This window comes from Grus americana, chromosome 4 (genome assembly GCF_028858705.1).
Source record: "Grus americana isolate bGruAme1 chromosome 4, bGruAme1.mat, whole genome shotgun sequence".
NCBI lineage: Eukaryota > Metazoa > Chordata > Aves > Gruiformes > Gruidae > Grus > Grus americana.
This window is the reverse complement of record NC_072855.1, coordinates 6711023-6736797: the sequence shown is the minus strand read 5'-3', so window position 1 is coordinate 6736797 and position 25775 is coordinate 6711023. Positions and strand designations below refer to the sequence as shown.

The following is a 25775-nucleotide window of genomic DNA, read 5'->3' as shown; positions in this document are numbered from 1 at the left end:
TCCAGTGTTCCTTGCATTACAGGAGTGGATGGGCAGCAATGCTGTGTGAAGGCGATGTTTGTCCTAGGAAGCAAACGTGCCTGTTCCAGAATTGCATGAGTAGTACAGGTTAAGGTGTAGAGCAAAGATAAAGGGCTCTCAGGAGCAGTGCTATGCTCCGTGCTTTAGTGTACCAACAACTTAAAACTGGATCAGCAAGGAGACAAAGCCAGTTACTCATTTCAGCAAGTGGGTACTAAGTGAGTTTGATCAATCTGTCTTCACTGAGGGTAAGACTTAAGGGAAGGGTAAGAGGAGGAAGGAACTTGGGCTCAGCTCCTTTGGTCTCCCTTCTCTTTGGCTGAACCAAAGTCTGGCTTCTGGATAGAAATACCCAGTCCTCTACAGAGGAGCAGGTCTGAGAAGAAGAAACATGCAGGGGTAGAAGTCCACCAGAGTAAGTTATGTCTGCTTAAACCTCTACTCATGCATGGATTTTTTTTTTTTTTTTAACAACTATACAAATTAATGAACACACGTTGAGCACATCAATGACTTCTTCCTTGAAAGGAGTAAAAGAGAAAGAGGGTTTGTCTTCTTCAGGTCATGGAGAAAGGCTGTTCTTCTACTGCCCAGCTGTATTTCATTTTTAGAGAGGAGACTGAACAGCACGAAAAAGTGGTTGAAGTCTGGTTTTATTCAGCTGACAGAGTGGCAAATCATTAACGGTAGGTTACAAACATTATTTCAGTTGGATCACAAGCCCGCTTGGTAAGATGGGGAAACAGAATTGTTACACAAATTGTAGAGAAGCTTCCTGAAGTTGGTTGTCATCATAACTCAAAACCAATACAAATACAACAGGTGGTAAAGTTAAATACAGTGCAAGGACACAAGACAGTACCCGTGCTTTGATTTAACGCTTCCAGCCCCTGCCAACAGCTTGGTTTGCACCCGTTAGGACACTGAGGGATTTAATTCCTGCATAACCAGCTGCTGAACAGCCTCCAAAACTACACCCCTAGCTCACTGCACCTGAGTTGTTCCTAACCCTACAGCACTGGCGTACGCTGTCAGGATATCCACAATTTGTTTTGTTTCTAGGGTCATCCGGGCTTCGGTCAGCCAGTCGTGTGCCACTCTCCTAGACTCTCCTCTCAACTGGTTGACAAATTTCGCTGCCAGCTCCAGATCTCCATGTTCAATGCAGTACGAAGCGTAAGACAGTAATTTAAATGTATCAAGGTCGTCGGGGCTGAGCTCAGCAGGTGGCTTCAGCTGTTGAGGGTGAAACACAAGCAGCGACTGCAGGTAAGACAGGAAGTATTGATACAGGCTGTTTCTCGTTTCGTCGATCATAGCCACTCTTTTTGCCAGTTTTTGGACTGTGTAGAAACGCGCTCGGAGGGCCTCTTCACTGTATACTCCCCGCGTCAGAGACTCCTGAGGGAGAGCTGCTGTTAAGGCTTCCGTAAACGCGTTGTCAGAACAACTGGCTTTGATGGCCTTCACCGCGCTCTCCAGAGGTTCTGTGGGACTATCGCCAGAGGCTGTTCTCATGCAGTATTTGAGTGCTTCAACAGAAAGCCACAACTGATGGGCCTTTCTGGCTTCCTCTTCTGCCACCGCGTGACCTGCAAAATAAGCCAAGAAGGAGACTCTCAGTTGGGGGTACGTGTGTGGGAAGAATTTTGAACACCAGCAGCAGAAGCCATCCCTCTAAACACTCTGCTTTCAAGAGCAGCTGCCCCCTGGGCATTTGATCTCAAAGCAAGTCTGTTCCGCAATTCGGGGTCAGAACAAGACGGCAGCATCAGACTCATGCTGCGGGGATTTGCTGGGTGCTCAGCAGTGTGACAAACCCCAGCCCATGAGCTAAAGCACCCAGGTTTGGGTTAACGGGCCTTTAGTCCTTAAAGAAATGCAATTTTAGTGCTCACTCTCAACTGCTTGCTCAATTCCTTTCAGTCTGGCGTAGGCAGTGTTTATATCCAACGTGAAGTTGTCGAGCTGCTCCTGAGTAAGGCGTCTGAATTGCATTTCTTGTTCACTGAGTTTCTCTGATAAGTTCTGAAACAGAGCAAGATACATATATCAGACTAGAAACAGCTGTTTAATTGTATTTACCTTATTTTTAAAATAAATTTATAGAAATGTGTTGTTCTTGCTAGGGACAATGTGTATCATAAATATAATAGACCAGTAAGAAGCCTTATTAGGGTGAATTTAACAGTTACTGCACTTCTGTCATAAATTCCTCATCTATAGCAAAAGCTTTTAAGATAAGTTTGAATAAAAAGATACTTTGTATCTCTCCAAGATGAGCAGGCTTCCCTCCCCAGCCCACACTTCAGTCTTCTAGAAGAAGGTTCAGGAGTCTTGTCCTGTGAAGCACATGCTTTGCAAGGGTCCATATATCCCCGAGTACCTTGGGGACTCTCTCCCTTACCTGCTCAAATTCCACCTTTAGTTCCTGCTCCTGGATCTTAAGAACATCTCTCAGGTGGTCTGTGTGGGCAGCAGCCTGCCGCCGGAGCTGGGTCCTCATTTCGCTCTCCATCACCTCTCGGACTTCTTCAACCTGTACACACACGAGCGGTTGTTATTACACCACTATTTTTCATCTGCTTGTCACACACTATGATTATATCATCCATCAGTGATTACCTAGGGTGCATTTTATAAAATAAGCGGCATTGATAGAGCCCGTTTCATTTTAAAGACTGTCAAGGTTCATTTTTATAGCTGAGCCTGTTCCTAAAGCCTTGAAAGAACAGCTTCACAGTCCACAACACCAGTAACTGGTGGTTACACTCACTGGGCACTCAGTGCAGTTATCAAAATACTATATAAAAGATACAGCAACATGACAAACTCAACACCGTGGTGTTTATCAACCAGCTTCCAAACAGAACAGACTTCACCTTTTCCCAACATGCTGTAATTCTGTCAGAGTTAGCTTAACAAAAAGGTAATACCTATTTTACCTGATCCTGTACAAAACAGCCACTCTGGAGAGTGCAGGTTAGCACAAGGGGGCAGGTTTATTTAGGAGCAGTTGAAGAGTTTTTTGGTTTTCTTTTTTTTTTTTTTTTTTAAAGGATCATGTCATTTCCAGCCTTCCATTAAATGCAAAGATGACAGTTCAAGCAATTCTTGAAAAGAGCTCTATATTAATTCCTGTTACTGCAGTGCTTTGAACTAACAGGCTATAGGTGAAAGCCTTTGTTTCCCTCGTGTCAGTGCAAATTTTTCAACTAATGGCCAGCATTCGGTCTCGTTTTCAGAGGCACACACATGAAAACAGCAGGAGTACCTGGCACAAGGGTCTGCCTGCAATGTGATATCTTAAAAGATAAAACTTCCAGCACCCAAATTCCTAGATATGTAAGCTGCACTTGCTTCATGTCCAAAGCAGCATTAAAATTCTGAGTTTTCTTAGTCCTTTTGAAAGAAACCAAATCCCAAACCACTGGCAAAGAGTGCAAGAACACAGAGATACCTCCTAGAGGCAGGCTAGAGGGACACCATGACCTTAATTAAGATGGCCACACTGGGTCAGACCAACCGTTTCTTTTGACCCAGTAATCCTATCTCCAACAGCAGACAGGAAACATGAAAATGTCATTCCCTGTATCGCTGTATGATTTTAGCATTCTAACTGAGCAAGGAAACTTCTGCACAACATCTCCTTTCCAGGCTTATCCAGGGGGTTGCCCTATCTGAAGTCTCCCAGCACTCAGAACATCCCCACTGCTCTTCCGTGTGCCTCCTCTAGCTCTTCTGCGTCCTTTTTGAGCCAGAGATCCAACCAGCTGTGTTACGCCACTTTACCTTCTTCTCCTGTTCTATTTCAATCTCACTTTTGTGATGCTCCAGCGCTTTGGCCACAGCCGCCTCAAATGCTTTTTTATCTTCAAGTTTCTGCTTCTCCAGGGCCGATTCAATGTGCTGCTGTTCCCTCACTCGCTGCTCCGCCAGCTCCTTGTTTAACTGGTCGATGCGACGATGGGCATGCGCAATGAGAGAATTTAGGTCATCTGTCGATAACTGGCCAGCTAAAGAAAACACAGGGTGTTAGGAAGGTCTGTGGGGAACCTGCCACCGCAGTGCTTGCCCACCTCCCGCTCAAGCACTTGGAGGCTCCATGAGGTTACCAGCAACCATTTTTTAGGAAAAGTTTCCGAGTACTTCAAGCCCTTGACCTGTGCTAATTCCCACCCAATATCACTTTCCGAGCCACACCTACAAGCAAGTACTTTCTATCTAGGAGAAAAGTTCTCTTAGTTTCTTTGAAATTATTCACAGCTATTCTTTACATTCCCATATCCATGTCACCCTCAAATAGAGGAGACTGTCAACAATTCATTTCTTGGTCTTACCACCACCACCTATTTTCCCCTGTGAGAGCACACGGAGCAGGAGGATTTGCAAAACCCCAGTGCTGACTGATACCTCCAGCTGGCTACAAGCTTATGGAAATTGATCCCAAAAACATCGAAGTTGTTGAAAGAGACAACCAGAATTAACATTCTCTCTTCAAAGGTGCTCCAGGCCAACTGTTCCCAATCAGATTTCTTACCCCACTTTCAGGTCTGGCTACTCAGAGAGCAGTAGGGGTCACAACCACATTGCATCTGCTACCAAGTTTGCTATTTTTCTGCTGGGAGAGGAGGAGGAGGACACAAGGTAGGTCTGCAGCATTTGTAGATTTGATGACCTGAGAATGGCATAGGCTCTGTAAAATACTGCAGCTCTTTTTGTGCTGGCTGCCAGGTAAATCACCTGTTTGGAAAACCAGGGACTACTTGGGAAGGTGTTCCTGCAGGGTCTAACACAAGTGAAATTCAAGTCCTTCAGCCGTTCTGCTGCTGAGCGCTGGAGAAAGGACTGCTGCGGGAGGGCTCGGTGTAACTTCCAGCAGGGAAGCTGACCAGCAGCACTGAGCTCAGCTGTTGGACTTGACTACAAACTGAACAGGGTTTTACTGCACTCCGGGTTTAAATTAGATTTCTTTGATCGAAAAGGAAAATATAAATCAGCCTCATAAGCAGAGAGTTAATCAACTCTTCTAAAATCAGTCATGAAGATCAGATTTGGAGAATCAAGCCAATTTCAAATTAAATTAATCTGGTTTTGGCTATCTGGCGCTCTGTGGCTTTTCAAGCGAACAAAGTAGCTTGGCCTCTCAGTGGCATCGGTAGGCGCTGGATCCACCAGCGCCTCTCTCAAGCCAGGCCTGCTGTGAGGCAAAGTGGGCCGACCTGAGGCCAACTGCCGTCGCAAAGCTTGACTAGAACCGCTCAGAAGTTTCTGTTTCTCACTGGAATCTCAGCAGCACGCATCCACTGGCTTAAATTCACAAAGAAAATTTAAACCTGGCTTAAGGTTTAAGCCAGCGATCACACTCAACTGGGAAATATTGCTAGACAAAGAGTTTGTAGTTTAAGCTAGATGTGCAAAATGAGCGGCAAGAATCCCAAAGCATACCTCAGCCTGAAATGTTTTAGGAATGCAGCATTTCACCCCTTTGTTGATACTGCCTGTATGTTAAAGCGATGTACCACACAAACATTAAAAAAAGGACAGAGAAGAGATGACATGCACAAGACCAGAACAAGTTAAAGTAACTCACCTAAGTCAGTTATCTCTGCAACAGAAAGAGGAGAAGTTGGAGAAGTTAATGCACATTCACTACAGCAAGTCAGTCATGCAAAAGTAAAATAGAAAACTAAGAGCTTCTTATCTACAGTCACTTCAACATCAGCCTAAGTCTGTAGGAATTAAGGAAGAACAGTATGTTGAGTATAAGTCTCTATATTACTGGCAAGGTGTGGCCCAAAACATCCGGACCACTAAACTCACCCTTGGAAGCCCACAGATCCATGTTTAAGTTTAGCCAAAGCAAGGAATGCAAGTTTGAAATAGAAAAGTGCAACAGGACACTGGAAATTTGAGTCTGACTTTTCTAGGTTCTTATAAATCAGAAGCAGTTGGTTAAGAAACAAACGGCCAAGCAGCAGCGAGAGTCATGGACACTAACAGGTCAGTCCCGTATGTACTTAAGTAGGTCATGCCAGTATCACATGGAGTGCATGGAAGCTACCAGGAGATTCCCCTTCCTCCCTCAAAAGGGCAGCGATCACAAACCCCAATATGTTCCCCCTTTACCCTGCACAAGGAAAGGCAGCTCCATCTCCATGGTCCCTAAATAATTTTTTTTTCTTCAAAACTAATACCCCAAAAGCAAACTCCGCAAACAATTTGTTAATTTAAAATGTTTTCCCCACATGTACTAAGTGGTTGGTTGGTTGTTGTTTTGTGTTTTTTTTTTTTTTTTTTTAAACAAAAACTGACTGTTCCAGAGGTCTGATGTATTCATTTAGCTAGGAAAATTATTTTGTAGAGGAAGGTCCACATTTCTAAAGTAGCATTAAGAAAGACTACCTTGCAATACTTCATAATATACTTCAAGAAAACCATTAGACAATATTAACAACCACATTTTTTTAAGCAGTTATCACATTTAGAAAAAAATCTATTGTAACTCAGAAATAAAGTCATGGGAGCTCCCTCTGAACACTGAGGCCAGAAAAGCCTGAAATCACTTAGTACATTTTAAGTTAAAACCCTGATTGGAAGTATCTGGGAAATGTTTTTTAGGGAATTAATGTTTTTGAACTACTACAGATGGTAATTGCTCCACGGACATACCACATGAGTTCTTGCCCACAGCTTATCCACAGTAACGGTGTACACGCACACCCCACCTTCTGCGACTCTGTTTATCTTTAAAAGGGAAGCAGTTAAGGTAGGAAACGGTCCCTGCGGGAGGGAGCGTGGGTTACCGCAGGTGAGCTGATGGGTAAGCCGTCATAACTTCATCACGAGTCCGACTCCCTTCCCGCTTGCTTTCTGCAACACTGAGGTGTATGAACCTCCTCTGGTAAGGGAGGAACAGTATAACTGTGCTTCTGAGTCACATTTCACACTCTTTTCTCTTAGAAGGAAAGCAAGAAAAGAGCTCAAGTTGAAAAACCCAAGCACCTCAAATAAATACGAGCTCATGAGATTTCAGACCTCAGGCAAAGAACTGTAGTAGTAACAGCATTAAAAAAAACCTGTGAAATGCCTATTCACTGCGTTTGTGCAGCACTGGCTATTGTTCAAGGTAAGGTACTGTGTCAATTTTAGAAATAAGATACACTGGGGTAGGTAAGGTATGAAAAGACCACTGAATTCTCTCTTTCATTGTATCTGTCATTTCACCTCTCTATCACTCTGGAGTAATGGTGTATTAGAATACTTATAATCACAGAGAGTCAATCAGACAAATACTTGATCAGTGAGCAGCATAGATTTGATCCAAACCTGGAATGACCTGGCGCTCTCTTCCTGGCGTACCAGGGAAGGGAAGAGATGTTTAAACAACTGTACGATATTTGTCATACAAGAGCTACATTCATGAAACTTCCAGTACAGCACAGGTAGTTGCCAGAATTAAGCCTCTTCATAAAACCTGTTTTAGCTCACTTATTGTGAACCAATTTTCACTTCAAAGCAACCAAACAATATGGAAATCAGGGTGCTGGACATTCAATTCAGTAGCAATAATTACAGAAGCGCTACAGCCCGAAGTGACTGGCATGTAACGAGCACGACGTCACCCTGCGATCAGACTTACTTAGCCCCTTCCAGCCAGGCTGTACGTCGGGGGTGATGCTGTCAAGCTCTCGCTGAAACTCCTCTCTAGCTGTAGCCACAAGCTCATGATACTGAGCTACTATCTTGGCTTCAGACTGCGCTGCCTGAACCTGCGACAAACAAAACCGAGGTTAGTTTATTTTTTGAGGCAAGTATTGAAAACGGAGGCATATATAATTTAAGACCAGGTCCTGAGTGAGTGGCAGATACTGTTACCCTTCAGCCCAACCAATACAAACTCGCTTGGAGGAGAAAAACCCCACCTTGTGATACCAAACCTCTCATATACAGTAATTACTTGCTAGAACAACCACAAATCCATTTCTTCTCACACACGCACTGTAACGAGATAGCCAGTCTGTAGCCTAGACAGGACCAAAAGAGTATCTTAATTCAGTTTATATCTTTAAAGATCTCTTCTTCTCTGCTCTCAGCCACCACAAAGGCCTAGCGAGCCAGTCCTGTGACGGCTGCCCCCCTCAGTAAGTTCTGATGTTCCCTCAGTTAGGCTCAATTCTCCACTCCAAACGCATGTGATGGGTGATCAGCTGTGCTGCAAAGGAGATAAATCTCACCTTTACATTTCTTCCCCAGTCTTCTGAGCTGCACAGTGATTTATCCACCAAGTCATTAGCACAATTTGCTCCTACTCATTCCTAACCTCACGGTAAATGCGGAAGCATTACCTTTTTCACAACATTATCCAAGTCAACTATCATATGATGAAGATTTTCTTCTGCAGCGATAATGTGAGGTTTGGCTCCTGCGATCTGAGACTTCTTGGCATTCTCGATTACGCCTTTCATCTTCTCTAACTCTTCTCTGAAAAGAGAAAAAGCTGCTAATTATAATGCATACAGTTCTTATGACATAACTCCCCAGAAAAATTTACTTTATGCTGTCTGTATTTACAGGAAGAACTACTGGATAACTACTGGTGCTTCCCATCTACCAGCTCTATGGCTGAGGTGCCATGACTAAAGATTATTTCTTTTCTACGGCCTGAAACCAAAAGACGTCAGTGAGTCTATTCTATGTAAAATGAGAATTATTTATAGTGCAATTAGTATTCAAGACTTAGCTGAAGGGAGAAGATGAAAGAAAGTTCACTGAAAGGAGTTAGTATTAGTAAAGCTAAGTTAGTATTAGACAGCAGACATTTCCATCACATAACAGAGTATCAAGGAAACATTTTTAATATAGATAGCTTACTCTTGCAGAAGAGTTTTGGACATGGTGACTGGTGGAGGTAAATGAGGATGAGAAAATTTATAGAGCTCTGTAAAGATAGATTTATTTATTTTTTGTAATTAAGAAAGAACTGCTTTCCTCTAGCATAACTGGAAATCAAGGAAAAAGTGTTCCTTTTCCAAATCCATTCAAACCAATGGAGGTTTCTAATGACCTCATTGGAATAAGGAACAAGCTTTAAAATAAATAAGTAAATGAATAAAAGCAAAGACATCCAATAGAGCAATACAGAATGGAAGCTAGCGCATCTGGGGTCTGCGTTAGCTTTGTTTTACTCTTTGAAACCTCAGTTACATCCCCTATTTTGAGTCAGCACAGCAACTTCAAAGATAAAAAATTCATAACTTCAATAGCAACCGTGCAAGTTCAAGGATGATGTTGCCCTCTCAGCCTCAGAAGCAGCACAGGGTTTCCAGATTTATTTCTGTCCTCATTACAAGGGCAGCTTGGAGATATGTGTCATCTTATTTTTGCTGGTATAATCCCTACGCAATGAGTCTGCACATTGGACTCAATGCACATTGACGCGGTTCATATAGAACCTTGAGTTACGAGCAGTGCTCCATTTCAGAATTCAAGTTTTTCTTAGACACGCGCTTAGTAAAACTAACCTCAAAGGAACTCTGCTGACAGATGGAACTGCCAAACGATGCTATAAGGTTTAATTTTTCATTACAACTGAAAGAAGCTCGTGATGTTACTGACTCAGTACACAGAGAGTGCAGTCATGGAGTCCTTGCAATAGGTTTTATATTGACAAAGTTATCACAAAATAATACTGTAAGTATCATGGATTTGTTTTATTCTTACTTGAACTTACCAACATTGTATGTAAGTACTAAGGAGATAAACAAGTTCTTAAAAAGAAGAATAGGACTGTTTCAGACTCTTTGGTACACCATGTGCACAGGCAGCTAAGATGTACACACCGCAAATTAAAATCTTCATTAGCGTATGAAACCTTTTTTCAATGTGGCACCGACACGTCAGTTTGATATGAACACAAGTGACTGCACGCTTTCTAGAAACTCACCCAGTGTCTGCCAGCCCTGGCATGGGCAACATGAACTTTCCACTCCACAAGCCTAAAAACAAGCGACTTACTTGGCTTTCAGAAGGGCGTCAGCGGCTTCATCCACTGCTCTCCTCCGATCCTTCAGCGCTTCCTCCAGAGTGCGCCACTGAGATGATTTTTTCTCCCCAGCAGCCTAAGAAGCATGCATGCCTAATTAGGGTCATGGCAATCGTGAAGTAAAACCGTTATCAAAAATAAATGAAAGCCTGGAAAGACCCAGAAGTTGCTACACTCATTTCACTCAAACTGAGCAACATTTCTGTGGTTTACCAACAGCACAGCTGTAAGCTTTATGAACACATTTTCCCTTCCGACGTTTCGTTTTGATTCTTAATGTTTTGTTCCACCTGAGCAACAGCCATCTATCCACGCAGAAGAGCTTGCGTGAGGATCGCTGTATGGTGCCCCAACATTTTTTGGGGAAATCTCTACATGTATTAAAGTACTGTACTACTTTAAAATTGCTTTTAAGCTTAATACTTTAAGTACCATAATACTTTAAAGTAGCTTAATTTAAAGTAAGCTTAATACTTAAGCTTAAAAGCAAACTCTTAAGATACTTGTTTTTCTAACCACGAGATTAAATCTTGAGTGCTTGTTTAGTTGCCTGTATGCCCCTGTTCATTTGATTAACCACTAAATTATATTCTTTGCTTCAGAACTGAATAGGAAGCAGCAGTTCCACACAAAGCCCAGCCTTAGCACACCAGAACCACAAGAATCACTCGTGCATCATCCCCCACTCATTTCCAGACAAGAAAAGAAGATTTTGGCAAAGGGAATGGTTCAATGGAATTACAGGGTGGACAGTATGATACCCTAACTATATCTAGGTAAAAAATAGGCCTGGGAATTAAAATACAATGAATTAAAATACAATGGAAAGAAGACTATCAATGTATTAACTTGAACTTTTCTTCTTGCAAAAGGGAAATAAAGGAACTGGGGGGAAAACACCCAAAATTCAAAAGCAAACCCACTGTATTATTCAATTAGACAACACTTCACCAGTGGAAAAATTAGTTAAAACTGATAAAAGTAAAGACATTGCAAAAAAAGCTTCCAACTTTAATGGTGAAATGAAAAGTTTTGCTGAACACAATTAAAAAAAAAAAAGTCCCCATTTGTGCAGTTTACCTCAGAATTGTCCATGGCCTCCTTGAGTATTTGTGAATGGGCATTCACTGCTTGCACAGCAGCTTCCTGGGCAGTAATTGCCTGAAGGGTTATACGAGCTGTGGCACTCAGGGCTCCTTCTAGAGTTGCTGCAAGGGCTGGAAAAAAATGAATTAACTGAATTACACTGTAAGAAGAGCCTTAGAACTAGTAAAATGACCTGTTAGATCCTCCTCATGTTATTTTCTATGAGTGAAAAGAGTTAGTCAATTCAGGAACAATGTTTGCAGCCTTCAGAAGAAGAAAGGTCGCCAGAACACGCTCCTCGTTTAGAGGAGGAGTACTAAGGTAGCAACAAAGCCATGCAGTCAGAGACTTTTACCATGTTTCTGCAGGGGGAACATTTAACCCAGTAGATTTTTTCCATCTTCATTTGTTACAATGGCTATTAAGAGAAAACAAGTAAATTTTCCTGTCTCCCACAAAGAAGATACATTCCAAATAGAGTTCTCCTTCCTAGCCAAGGTGGCGGTGGACTCAACTATCTACTCCTATTAGTACAGAAGCACCAATGAGCTATTAATTATTCAAGCAGGAACCAAACCAGAATGATTAATCAGAGTGAGCAACATCTGTTTTTGGAGTCAGATACTTATTTCTAAGAAGTGGAGTAAGTAAATCCACCATTCCAGAAAATACTCCTCTGGATTTTTTCAGTGTGACATTTCAACTTCTTTGCTTGCAAAAAAGTCCTTGTACGAAGCAGACAACTAATGCCAAGGCTCTTGTTTCTGTCCGTGTTGCTCTTTTACACCACACAAAGTTCTGAACAGAAGCAAGCGGCAGCAGACCACAACCAGCGCATCTACTCCGAGCCCGTTAAGTCCAGACTTGTACACCCTTCCCAGCCCTTGCGTGTGCCAACAGCCCAAGGCTCGGACTTTGGCTGAGGACCAAAGCACTCAGAGGAAAGACTGAGTGTGGTCAATGCATCTGCCAAGACCCCGTTTCATGGGCACAGCGGTCAGACAGGTCAGATCGGACGCAGCACACCGCCCTAGTGCCTCTTCCACCATCGGCCCTTTCCAAGCACAAAGGGAATAATAAAATAAAAAGGCCATAGCTCCCACAGCAGCCTGAAGCAAGTCCAATATGTGGCCTCAGTATTGTTAAACTGCCTTTCAAGCCTATTTTCACTGGCTACACCATGTTAGCAGTAAACCTCCACTTAGTTTAAATACATTTTCTGTTCAGCGTCCTTGTAGTCAATGCCTCTAGCCTACTCACCGCCAAAGACTCCTTCCCTCACCACAGAAGGTCTGCAGAGCCACTGCAGTCAGCCATCTTTGCACTGCCCCAAGTCAGAAGTCACCCTTCAACATCCATCCATTTCTCCAAGAGGCTGGTCTCCCTCTTGTCCTCATCAGCACGGGCTGGAGGACAATATGGAAGCTTTCTAACACTGCAAGCAATCCACAGCTTGAGCTGGGTTTGCTTTCAGAAGGTAAGTAAGTATCGAGGGCTACAGATTGCCCAGACATACAAGACAGCAAAATACCATCTACCAAAAAAAAAAAAAAATCTCTATTTTTCTGGCTTCCCCTGAGACAAACCAGGAAAGGACCTGATTTAAACAAAACTCCTGATTTAAACAATCATGCTGCAGCCAAACTAAGACCAAACCACAGCCCAGAAGTATATAAAATCTAATAAACCAAGTGGGAGATAAGGAGGGAATCAAAGCTCATTGTTTTGAGCAAGACACACAAGGAGGACAGGAGTTTTGGGACACAGGAAAAGCCAGACCACCTCTCAGTAATACAGCTGGATTAATGGCTCTGTCTGAGTTAGAACCCAAGCAAGGAATTGTCACAGTTCCCAACCCAGAACCTACAGGTGACTCTTCACAGCGCCTTGACGTACCGTCCCTGAACCACTACCGAATATGTCGAGACAGCTGCTCTGTGGACAAGGACCTGGGGATCCCAGAAGATGGCAACCTGAACACAGGTCAGCAGCACGCACCGGCAGCAATGAGTCCTGACTGCGAACAGGGCTGCATCCAACAAGAGCACATCCCTCAGATCAAGCGAAGGAATGATTTCCCTCTAACTGGCACTTAATGAGACTGCATCTGATACACGGTGTAACGTTTTGACAGCCTCCAATATGTGAAAGACACAAAGAAACTGGGGAGCGAACACTGGAGGCACTAGGATGGTTAGGGGATGGCAGCACGTGACACTGATGAGAGGCTGAGGGATCTGGGCTTGTTCTAGCCTGGAGAAGAGAAGCCAAAGGGGTATCTGAAGTAATGCCTTCCAAATCTAAAGGAGCATTACAGGAGAGACTGAACTGACTTCTCAGAGGCACCCAGAGAAAGAGCAAGAGGCAACAGATCCCAGTGCCAATAAAAGAAATTAATTGGATGTATCAAGTTCTCCATCATAAGAAGCACTAGCAAAGCTGCTCAGAGGTGGAACAGTCTCCATCCTTGGAGAGCTTCAAACCTTCAGGGGAGAAGGCCCTGAGCAACTCGCCCCAACTCTCCAAGCAGGGGGTGAACTAGAGACCGTGGAGGTCCATTCCAACCCCAAATTTTCCATCATTGTTTGACTATCAGTTCCTTCTTAGTGGGTGGAAGAAGCTTCAACACCACTCATCCTGCCAACACAACACAGGGACAACAACAAAGAGGTGCGTAAGCAACTCAGAACTCTAAAACCAAAACAGTCCAACAATTCTTCTGTCACGTAGAACATGTATAGGAAAACTGTCAGTGTGGACTTACCTGATATCTTCTCTTGCTCTTCTTTGTCTTGCTGGGCAAGCCGGGCCGCAACTTCTTCTGGTGACCGTTCTTTTACAGCATGGGAACCTTCATGTTCTTTACCTATTCAGAAGTAAAGAGTTAAACTGTTTTAGCAGAGAGTCCAAATCAGTACATGAATTACTTGTAAGGAAGTAACTCTCTCTTCAAAATTTATTTTTATAGTCAGTATCACATTATAAATCTGACTTCTGCACAAAGCCATGCTGAAACGACCTTGAGCTTTTTTATTCCCATAACTACAAAGGCCAGTCTCAAATCTTCTTAAAATTAAAAACAGTATCATGGATACCTCACATGCATCTGTAGATTTTATGCTGTCTAGTTACAAAAGTATACAAGATTCAGAAGTGAAAAGCAAAGCAAGAACTGGAAAACACTTACAGAGCCAAGTTTAAATTTTAAGTGAGTATCTGTTCTTTTTCTTTTTTTTTTTTTTTTTTTCAGTTCTCCTCTGCCAAAGTAAAGAAAGATTAGGGAGGGAACTATGATGAATCATGATTATACTCTATGCCCTAGCCTAAGGCTACTTAAAATGCCTTTCAGAGTGAGCACTGACCTAAGTAATTCCCTCAAGACCAACAGCAAGTCTGTATCTGAACTGAGGAGAAAGCCCAGACCTCTCAGCCTCAGGCTGCAACAAAAACCATCAGGTTACCTTCTAATAATGCTGGTGCTAACTCTGAAGAATGTATTTACTTACTGCTGGCATACTTTTTATGAAATGTGTTCATACATAAAGAAATTAATGTAATCTCATCTGAAAGAGACTATCATATAGAAGCTAATGTTTCTCGTCGAGTTGAACAATAAATGCAGTTTCTTCACTTGGCCCTGGGCAGACACGCTTGTCTGAACAGCAGTCAGAAAAGCACAAAGAGCAGAGGCAAACTGGACTGTTCAAGTTCCAGTTCACATAAAGGCAGGCTTTCCTCTTGCTTTCATGCCTACACCTGTCCCAGGATCAATCTCAGCTTCTTAGTTTGTTAAAAATCTGTTAACAGATGATGGAAGTTTTCTTCTGCACAAGGCACAATCACACCTTGAAAGACTGACAAAGAAGTAAGAATTTATGCACTCGAAGCTACAGGATTTCGTTTTTCTTCATCATGTTCATACGATCTTTTTCACCTTCTTCAGTCTGTATCCCCGGAGCTGGCACTGACATGGCTACACCTGTTGCAGAGATGATCTGTGCTGCAGCCTTGCCTGCTGTTAAATACAGTTATAGAACAAACCCAGTTAGTATGTATGAGCTATAATGTAAAAACAGAGATGTAACACTTAATTTTTTCCACTGTAGAAACATATTATTTGAACACTGATATTATTATTTCCAGAAAAAGAGAATTTCCTGGACAAACAGCAACTAGGTATTACATATTCACGTGGCTATGAGAGATAAATGGATAAAGATATCACAACTGCTCCTCTCTAAACCAGTTTGATTTGATCTGGCTTTACAGTAGCTCAGTAATTATCCAAAATTAACCTTTCTGTGCTTGCAAGAACAAGAGGTAAAAAGCCTCACAGTCCAGCACCCAAAGTGCTCTTCCTGCTGAGTCTCCTATCTAATCTGTGCAGGATGGTCATTGTTTATCTTAGATTCCAAATATTCTATAAAGTAAACAGGTTTCCCAAAAAATAGCAAAAAAAAAAAAAGTCAAGCCATTTTAGGCAAATTTTCCTGACTAAAAAGAAAATAACATTAATTTGAAGAAATTATAACATACTTATCTTCAGCCATTCCAAAGGACTATTTTAATCTACCCTAGCACATATGATAGAGGAGATCATGAGGTCTTTTGCTTCTCTCTACATGACATTCTATAAATTTACCTTCTTTTTCCTCTGAAGGAGGAACAGCTTCTGTTTTGCTCATCTGGGATTTGGGAGCAGGCTGTTTAGATTCTTTCATTACTTCTGCTACAGATGAGATCTTCAGTGGACCTTGCTGTATCTTGAAAAAATCAGAAAGAAGAAATATCATCAGTTTCCAAACAGCTTGTGTCTCACTAATTCCATTATAATGGAAAAGAACATTTCCGTGTCCAGACACCTGCATCATAAATCCAGACTTCAAGCTAGATATGGAAACAGCAGCAAGGCCATATAATTTCTGGCCTTGATTTTTAATTTAGAAGGAATCTTTACAATTTTCACCTCTCCAAAAATGAAGGCATAGTAGTGGCAGCTGTCACTACAAATATTTATCAAGATATACATAAAAAGCAAATAATTTCATGCCTCAAATATTCCAAAGACTTCTGAGTGCGTTGAACACCACAGATAATGCAGAAACTATACAAATCACACACACATGAAGGTCTGACACAACTTCAGAAAGCAGATTTCAATTCTTTCCCCTTGGACATTATTTAGTCCATACAGGTGTATCTTAAATTAATTCAATTGACACTTCATTTCAAACCTCCTGAGCTCTTATTGTCAAAACAAATTAGGCCATCAGTCTTGTTTACCCAGCTTTTTTCAGGTAAGCGTCCCAACAGCTTGCTCCCTCAATTGTAATTTTTTTGGCCACCAGCACTTATGGGAGTCACCCCTCCCATCCTCCCCAGCTTCTAGGCAATTCCTTTGGAAGCTGAATGGAAAAAAAGTATAATTGTTTTAAAGATACATGACTACCTAATTAAAGAAATGTTTAAAAAAAAAGAAAACACGTGATGATTTTGTCTGGATATCACTGACCAGAAGATGCTACAGGCTTGGTGTGGGGTTGACAGGCATGGAAGAATCAGATTTGCATGACTTAACCTCTTGCCCTTTGAAAGGATTCCAATGCTGCATTTGGGGCAGATGACCACTTACTCAAGCGCAGAGTACTGCAAGGTTTTATGATATTAATCCGTTAATACCCATCACGCAAAGCGACAAGATAATAATAAAAGCATCTGAGTTAGAGCCATGACTGGGCAGGTGATAACTCTGTCGCCTGACCAGTCTGTTTTGCAAAATTTACTAGTGCCTGGGAGGCGTTAAGAGGTTGGATGATCACAAGTGAAGTGTAGCTAAAACCAGAAGAGATACAGTTTTAGTTAGCTGATATTCTCCCATTCATTAAGAACAGCTTTCTTTAACTCCAGTTAAAGTATTTTGGTTTTCATGAAGGTCAGATGGTTTCTGAAAACTCAGGACATCCACAGCTAGAGCAGCTTTTCAGCATTCTTGGATAATCAGGAAGCGTTTGCTTTCAGACAGAGGAACAGAGAAACTTCCAGATTCGATTTCCAGAGCTGTGCTGAAGGCAGTAGTATCAGGTTTTCCTTCCCGCAGGGTCACACCACTAAGATTTCAAAGTATGATGCTTATGCGTGGCTCTGTACCGTTCAAGTCTTTATTCATTCAAAAATGTTCTCTTTAAAATAAGTTCAGCTTAGAATAATTTTTTTCTAATCCTGCTACATCGCTAACTACACTAAGCCTCTAGTAAAATAGTTAAATTCCAACACGTCGCCTACCCCTCTCTGTCCCAAATGTATTTCTGAGTATAAGCAGAGCAGCTATTCAGTTAGGATCCTACTAGATTATTTTACTATAAATAAAAGTAACAGTTTTACAACCCACAGACCACAATCACAAGCTGATAATGGGAAGTGTACAAGCAGCACTGTTATGAGCACAAAGCAGTACCTCAGTTCATAACTCTTAAACTTTCATAATTTAAGAATTCTTAAATTCCTAGCACACAGCAAAATTAATCAGAATTTGAAAACTGAGAGCAGATGCTCTCTTTAAAAAAAAAAACAAAAACACAAAACAGAAAAAGGAGAGGGTGGCGGTGAACGGGAAACACTTACCGGTTTCTTTGGCATCGGTACAGTATGATGCGCAGGACCAAGTGCCAACTCAAACAGTTTATCAGAGTAGGGAACAGCCTTCTCTACGCTCTCCCGGAACTGTGTATCATAGCTGGCATACAGGACGGTTCCACCTACTCCTCCACCCACAAAGAGGACACTTGCACCAATGATTTTGCCTACAGAAACACTGAGCGGGGGGAAGAAAAGTGAAAGTTATGTAAATTGTATTGTATGACAAACACTGAACAGTTTGTGAGTCTTTAGCTTACAGCTGGGGACAACCACTCTGTTCCAGAAGCTTGCCAACAAACTCAGCACCCGCTTTAAATCACTTTGAGCACCAGCGAATCCCTCGTACTGTACTGGTTCATGACTAACCCAAAGATAAGGCAGCAACCCACAACCTTCCTTCTAAATATTGATCACCTTGATTAGCTTCATTTCAATCTGAATCAAACAAGGAACACACAAAACCATGAGAATAAGAGTTACTCAACAACAAAAAAATCCCATCACCACCAATTTGCTCTCAGGTGAAACTAAGGAGCAGATTCCCTCTTGGTCAATGCACCAAGGAACCCATTCCACCCCTCCAAAACCTTCTACATACCCAGACTCTCCCGAGGGGGTGGCATATCCACGGTACAGTCGTAATGGACGGAGCGACGCTCTCCCACACCGGCTATTCTGCAAGAGGCAGAGGAGGTGAGTTAAGCTGTGAGCACACTGAAACATCCCTTCACCTCAGCAGCAGCACGGGGCCAGTTTGCTCCATCGCCACATCTTGCACGCCCTCCGAACGAAAGCGGCAGTGGCACTAGAGCAGTGATGTTGGACTCTCTTCTCTAAACAAAGCTTTCTCACGTGCAGCTTGTAGGTTAAGGACTTTTTAAGAAGTAATTTGGCATTTTGAAAGATGAGAAAGAAAACAAAACCAACAAAAAAGTATCACCCCAGCTTATTACTGCATTTATTTTGCTTATTTATGTTCCTGATCTCCAGTTTGTGGAGCACAACTGGGTTAGTGCAGATTCTCTTCAACAATCTTGTGTGCTGGAACAGCTCAGCTGTGAGCAGTGCAGAAGACAACAGGTGTTTAAGTACTGAAAACTATTAAAAGCTATATTTAATATTTAAAAATATTTTTTATTTCTGAAGACGTACAAGAAGTTCTCCTTGAGTTTCAAAACCTTCCTCTTTAAAAGAATTAGCAACGCATTCACTTTGCAGATAGACATCAGATTATAATACAAATTAAATTACTATATGAGCAGTGATATTTCATTATATTGTACTTAACAAAAACCACATCACCCACGATTTTTATCTACTTTATATTTTAGCTGAAAATTAAGATTTACCAGAAAGACTGGTTAAACTACTCCAGCCTGCAGAAGGAAAAACACTGTTCCCCTCAGGAGGCTTTTTCCCCTGACACATGAATTGCTAAGAGAGGAATACAGGACTCACGGGAAATCGGAGCGTAAGACACAAAAGGAACTTTTCCCACGTTTGAGATATTTTGGGCAACTAGAAATCTTTTCTTTAAAGAAAGAAAAAAGAAAATTGGGAGATGCTTCACTGTAACATAACCCCAGAAGATAAGGTTCTTTACTGCCATATGCAAAAGGAAATAAGTAACAAGTACAAATCTTCTTGTTTAGGTCCCATCCTTGTCCGACAGTGTAGAGAGGAAAGGCAGGAACACTGAATTCTTATTCTTTCCAGAACAGCAGCCAAAATTTTTTTATTAGTCACAGGAGCATGTGTACAGCAAGAGGAAATGTGCTCTTCTTACCCCTGAGATCTTCACAAGCTCTAGCTAAGCTCCATGGTTGATTTTCTGGTTTACAATGGATGAACGGGAGACAAAATAATAAAGATATTCTGTAATGCTTTTGATTATTAGACTTGATTGCCCCAGCAGCATACACCGAGGCTTCACCCATTCACTGAATGGGACTTCACTAACAAAAGCCTCTTAAATCATTTTGTAATCGACTGCTGGATGTGCTCCTGACTCTCAGTAGGTTGCTATTACACCATGAAGTATAGAATGAGCAAAATAGCACGTAGGGAGCTACCAGAGCAGAGGAGAAAACTTGCTGCTTGTTGTTCAGCATTTATGCTTTGTACACAAGAAGGGTTTTTTTCGGGGCGGGGGGGAATTATTGTTTTCAGTCCAGATGCTCTTTGGATCAGATGATCTTTCAAGGTCCCTTCCAAGCGGGGCTGTTCTACGAGTAGCCAAATCCTTATTTTTATTCATCGTTCATCAAGATAAGCAGAACCAAAATGCAGGTGCTCCATCTATGATGTTGGACTCACACTAGCGTACACGTAGCAATGGGAGTGACAACCAAGCAAATCCCCACCAACTCTTTCTTTCAAGATGCTGCAACAAACAGAAAATCCTGCAGCTGGCCAGGAGAACAGCAACCAAAAATCTTTAGGTATCTATGTTTTATGAACGGAAGCCCAAGTCTAATTTTCTTCCCTCACGTACAAATACACTACTACCTCCAAAAATCATTAAATCTTTTTTTTTTTAAAGAAGCATTGCTCTCTTTTGGCCATTATAATAATATTGCCTACATTTGCTCTATCACCATAATTTAGAAACTTACAGGTAGTTTCTAATCTCCTCTTTGCATAATTGCCAGGAGTTTGTAATTTTTTTAGACTCCTGTTATTTATTTGTAATAATGCCTCAAAGAATTTGGAAGAAATACATCACATGTGCATTACTATGCCCTGTAAAAGACAGAAATAAACCACTTGCCATCCCGCAGAAGAGAAGACAGAGAAAACGCTTTTGATAAGGCATCACGCAGACAGCACAGATCACTGTGGCATGGGCAGCTGTTGCCATTTCTTCCTCCCCCTCCAGTTCTTATGCGCGCTTTGTTTCACCTAACTTCTTAAATCTTTATTATTTTATATTCATTGCGTACTGTTATATCGCCACGAGAATCATTTTGCAGGGTACGCTGTCCCTTCACTCAGGTTAATGTTAACAGCCCCAGTGAATCTGACATTTACTCAGGACACGCACAGCACAGCATGGCAGAACATCATTCAAAAAATAAAATCTGCCTTGCAGGCATATACTTCATGTATAACTTAAATAACCAGACGCAGGACACGCCATCCTCCGCATTCATTCAGTCCCAGCTAAACATCTCCTGCTCACCAGGCTCAAACATCTTGACCCAAAATTTGCACAGAAAGAAGCTTGCAAGACACATACAGTCTTCCACAACATGGGATTTGTGTAATTAAACAGAGCAAACCAGAAACTTCAGAGGAAGTTTGTTATGATAGAGGTTAGATGTAACAAGGATATCTGACCACAGGACTCAAATTGAATCCCCATAATTCAAGACTTCTGCCAAATATCGTACCATTTTACAAAAAGCTCTCTGCTTCTTCTCAAAGAAAACTACAGAAATACTCCAAATAAGGGAAGAGTCTCTCTGCAGCACTGCACGTGTACCTGAAAACATTTATGAAATTGCTGTGATGAAGACCCACTTCTCTCAAAGCCACAACTTCAATTTACTTGTTAACAAGCTGATCCTCCACACACAGAGCTCACAGCAAGAGAGAAGGATAAAATTTCTCCCTGTCTCCACCACGAACTCTCTACTGGGATTTTCCGTACTTAGTGTGTTGGGTTTGTGTGGCAAGGTTTCAGTAGCAGGGGGGCTACAGGGGTGGCTTCTGTGAGAAGCTGCTAGAAGCTCCCCCTGTGTCTGACAGAGCCAATGCCAGCCAGCTCAAAGACAGACCCACAGCTGGCCAAGGCCAAGCCAATCAGCGCCTCTGTGATAACATATTTAAGAAGAAGAAAACACTTAGAGAGAGCTTTTGCAGCCAGAGAGAGGAGTGGGAAGATGTAAGAAACTCTGCAGACACCAAGGTCAGTGCAGAAGGAGGGGGAGGAGGTGCTCCAGACACCAGAGCAGAGATCCCCCTGCAGCCCGTGGTGAAGGCCATGGTGAGGCAGGCTGTCCCCCTGCAGCCCATGGAGGAAGGATGAGGGGGTGTAGAGATTCCACCTGCAGCCCATGGAGGAAGGATGAGGGGGTGTAGAGATTCCACCTGCAGCCCATGGAGGACCCCACGCCGGAGCAGGTGGAGGCACCTGAAGGAGGCTGTGGCCCGTGGGAAGCCCACACTGGAGCAAGTTCCTGGCTGGACCGGTGGACCTGTGGAGAGGGGAGCCCACACCAGGGCAGGTTTGTTGGCAGGACTTGTGACCCTGTGGGGGACCCCACGCTGGAGCAGTTTGCTCCTGAGGGTCTGCACCCTGTGGAAGAGACCATGCTGGAGCAGTTCGTGAAGGACAGTAGCCCGTGGGAGAGACTCACGTTGGAGCAGTTCATGATGGACTGTCTCCCATGACAGGGACTCCATGCTGGAGCAGGGGAACGATGAGAGGAGTCCTCCCCCTGAGGATGAAGAAGTGGCAGAAACACCGTGAGATGAACTGACCGTAACCCCCATTCCCCGTCCCCCTGTGGCACTGAGGGGGGCGGAGGTTGAAGCCGGGAGTGAAGTTGAGCCCGGGAAGATGGGAGGGGTGGGGGGAGGTGTTTTAAGATTTGATTTTATTTCTCATTCCTCTACTCTGTTTTGCTTAGTAATAAATTAGATGAATTTTCTCTCTAAGTTCAGTCTGTTTTGCTCGTGACGATAATTAGTGAGTGATTTCTCCCTGTCCTTATCTTGACCCATAAGCTTTTCGTTATACTTTTTCTCCCGTTTAGTGAATGAGGGGAGTGATAGAGCGGCTCTGATGGGCACCCGGCCCCCAGCCAGGGTCAACCCACCACACTTAGACCTTTGTGCTGCTCTTGCTTTGGGGAGCAGCAGTTGCTTTGCTGTTCCCCCACCCAGCCACGCTCCGCTTCCTTGCTCTCTCAGCCTGCTCAAGCAGCCGAGCATCCTCAGGGACCTGTAACCCCACAGTCCTGGTCCAGCTCTCCTTAAACAACCTGCAAAGGAGTATCTTAACATCACAAAACAGAAGCAGACTTGCCTCACCGTCAGCTTCCATAAAACATATATGTAAAAAGGGTTCATTTCCATTCTTAAAAAATGTTGTTACAACTTGCTACTCCTAATATTTAAAAAAAAAAAACAAGACACACATCTCTCTTTGGGCTATCAAAGCAAAACAAGCAGTTTCACCAACTAAACAGCAAGGTACGAGCAAGGTGCTGTCACTCTGTTTCAGGCCTGCAGGCAGACGCCAAGGCTCTGCCCTGAGCTTTAGCTAACTGAACAGGGCTAGAGAAACTCCCAAACATGACACGAGATGCACTGAGTCTCATGACAAAAAAAAAAAGAGGGACGAGGGGTAGTAAAGACACCAAAATGGAAGTCAGATAATAAGATATAAAAATGGTGTAGTCGTGGCTGCCTGGGGGTCACCGTGCTGGAGCAGAGAATAAAGCAATGCCACTGCTCCGGCAGGAACGTGTCTGTTGAAGGTGCTCCCCCAGGCAGAAGGACACGGGCAGCAAGGATGCCTTCCCTTATGAGCAAGGCAACAGGCAGCACAGCCAGATGGAGCATCATGGCGTTACCGCGTTGGTGCCTCTTCCAGGCCTGTCAGCCTCTTAACAGCCAGAAGGACTTACTTCCATTACTTGTGGAAAAATTACCTAGTAACATCTCAGATTAGGTTAGCACTTCTTGATCAGAGTCCACAATTCTGCACCTCTTGCAAAACAAGCACTATAGTTACAACATTTGTTTCTTACTCCCAGTTTCTGGCTCTTTTGCCACCCAAACAGATTGCAGAAACAGTTGCAGAAAGTCCATGGGACCAGCAACAGGCTTCATGTGTATATACTACAGTATGCCACAAAGTTTCCCCTCAACATGAATAAAAAGAAGCAAAATGTATAAAATAATATTTCATTGCCTGCCCGCTTCTGCTGTCCAAACTAAATCTCCATTGTATTCAGTCTCATCAGGAAATATGAGTAGGGGTAAAGGAAAAAAAAGGGGTTTTTTTTCTGAAGTAAGGAAACAAACAGCAAGGATACAGACAACAAACCTCACAGAGTGCTGTGGCACCTCTGTGCTTGCACGGTTCTTCCTTTTGTAGACCAAAGGCACACTTCCGAGCTGCAAGGCACAACACTAGCTTTTCCAGTGCTGTACAGTCATTCCAGCCATACTTTTTTAAAGCCTGAATACAGGCAAAAAGCCCTAAGTGATAAACATCTGTGAAGCCTGGGGTTTGTCTTCTCGACTCCCAGCTAAAACTTTCCACAGCCCTGCAAACCTAGAGCCTTATTTTAGCGGGTATCAGATGACCGGGCGTGGAGAACCCTCTGGCCTTATAAAGCAGCAGAGGAAATGCCAGCTGCAGTGGAGGACAAGGTTGCTAGCTTTAAAACGTGTACCTGTCAACTGCAGAGCCAGTGGGGGCTGAATGCACAGCTTTTCAGCCTTCCAGTCCCTAAAGGGGCTACAGGGAGGAGAGGGACTGTTTACAAGGGCATGGAGTGATAGGACAAGGGGAATGGCCTTAAGCTGAAGGAGGAGAGATGGAGATGAGATTATTAGGAAGAAATTCTCCCCTGTGAGGGTGGTGAGGCACTGGCACAGGTTGCCCAGAGAAGCTGCGGATGCCCCTGGCTCCCTGGAAGTGTTCAAGGCCAGGTTGGATGGGGCTTTGGGCAACCTGGGCTAGTGGAGGGTGTCCCTGCCCATGGCAGGGGGGTGGAACTGGATGGGCTTTGAGGTCCCTTCCAACCCAAACCAGTCTGTGACTTTCCTTTGCTGAACTCTGTGAATACAGAGCAATGAACAGGACATGTAGAGTAGAAAATGAAAGCGATCTAAGCAGGTTATTTTTTATTACTGTTAAGCAGACACCTGAAATACAAGTTGGGGCCTCAACAGAGGACTCACCTCAGGTGCCCTCACACCTGAAAGCTGACGGTACTTGTCACCCTGACCACCGGGCCCCGTTATTAGCGACACGGCCAGGCGATCGGACCCACCGTGACCAGACCAGGGAAGGGCTGGGAGGTACCGGGGCCGCAGGTCGGGGCGGCGCAGGGGAGGCCGCGGCGGGGAAGGCAAGGTCACGTCCTTCCCCGCCGGTGAGCGGGGCGCGGCCTCCCCGCCACCGAGGAGCCGGCCGGCCGTGTGCCGCCGCCGAGCCCTGCCGCCCCTCTGGGCTGCGGCCGCCGCTCCCCGCCGCTGCCCCGAGGCCGCGACCGGCGGGAGAGGCGGCGGCAGGCCCGGCGCCGGCCGTTACCGCCGAGGGGACTACAGCCCCCAGCATGCAGCGCGGCGCGCCCGGCAGCCCCGATCCCGCCCGCCCGCGCTCCCCAGGGGCCACCACACGGCGGGAGACCCGCCGCAGACTACGAGGACCGGCGTGCCTTGCGGGCCGCGCGCCCCTCCACCCCGCGCAGGGCCGGCGCGCTGCACGCCGGTCCTCGTAGTACACCCGACTTACTAAGGCCCAGCCCCCTCCCGCCCAGGCGCCCCGTTGGCGCTCGCGGCCGCCCCTCAAACCCGAGCGGCCAATCGCGGGCGGCGCGTGCGGAGTCATTCAGAGAAGACCGAACCGCGATTAGAGGACGCGCCGCGCCTCGTAACCCCCCCTGCCCCGCGCTGTCTCTACTCGGCCCCGCCAGCGAGCCGAGCCCGGTCCGGTCCGGCCCCCGCCAGGCGGGCGGCCAGGCCTCACCGGCCAGAGGGCACGCGACAGCGAGGACGTCTCGCGGGGCTCCCCCAGGGGTGCGCGCCGCCCGCCGCCCTGCTCACCTGCGCGGCCACAGCGACCCCCGCTCGGTGACACGCCCGCAGCATGGCCTCGGAGCCGGTGGCGGCCGGGGGCAGGCTGCGGGAAGGCGCTGTGCGCGGTAACTCCCAGCGCCGCCTGCCTCCGCCCCCCCACCGCGAGTAAAGCGCAGCACGCATGCGCGACGCCCGCTCGGGCTTCCGCTCCGCCGGGGGCGTGGCC

General features: G+C 44.5%; 1 protein-coding gene across 2 annotated transcripts; it reads right to left on the bottom strand.

Moving 5' to 3' along the window:
• Nucleotides 1-658: 658 nt before the first annotated feature.
• On the bottom strand, nucleotides 659-25739 carry IMMT (inner membrane mitochondrial protein). Of its 2 annotated transcripts, XM_054823010.1 has the most exons (15): nucleotides 25577-25739; nucleotides 18387-18463; nucleotides 17774-17963; nucleotides 15795-15915; nucleotides 15087-15167; nucleotides 13917-14018; nucleotides 11147-11283; nucleotides 10039-10142; nucleotides 8370-8505; nucleotides 7664-7793; nucleotides 5615-5629; nucleotides 3814-4037; nucleotides 2429-2560; nucleotides 1920-2049; nucleotides 659-1613 (listed from the first exon to the last, which is right to left on the bottom strand). In XM_054823010.1, the coding sequence occupies exons 1-15, from the start codon at nucleotides 25730-25732 to the stop codon at nucleotides 1006-1008; spliced, it is 2343 nt and encodes a 780-aa protein (XP_054678985.1). In that variant the 5' UTR covers nucleotides 25733-25739; the 3' UTR covers nucleotides 659-1005. The 2 variants fall into 2 exon arrangements, with proteins under 2 accessions (XP_054678985.1, XP_054678986.1); XM_054823011.1 differs by lacking the exon at nucleotides 5615-5629 and having other exon boundaries at nucleotides 25577-25734.
• Between the last annotated feature and the right edge of the window lie 36 nt (nucleotides 25740-25775).

What these genes read in the sequence shown, in the direction of transcription:
- IMMT (XM_054823010.1), bottom strand. Translation starts at nt 25,732, where the DNA reads ATGCGTGCTGCGCTTTACTCGCGGTGGGGGGGCGGAGGCAGGCGGCGC. An exon ending in GACGCCCTTCTGAAAGCCAA is followed by an intron (nt 8,506 to 10,038) that starts GTAAGTCGCTTG and finishes TTCTCTTTTCAG; the next exon opens with AGAAGAGTTAGAGAAGATGA. An exon ending in TAAAGGTGGAATTTGAGCAG is followed by an intron (nt 2,050 to 2,428) that starts GTAAGGGAGAGA and finishes GCTCTGTTTCAG; the next exon opens with AACTTATCAGAGAAACTCAG.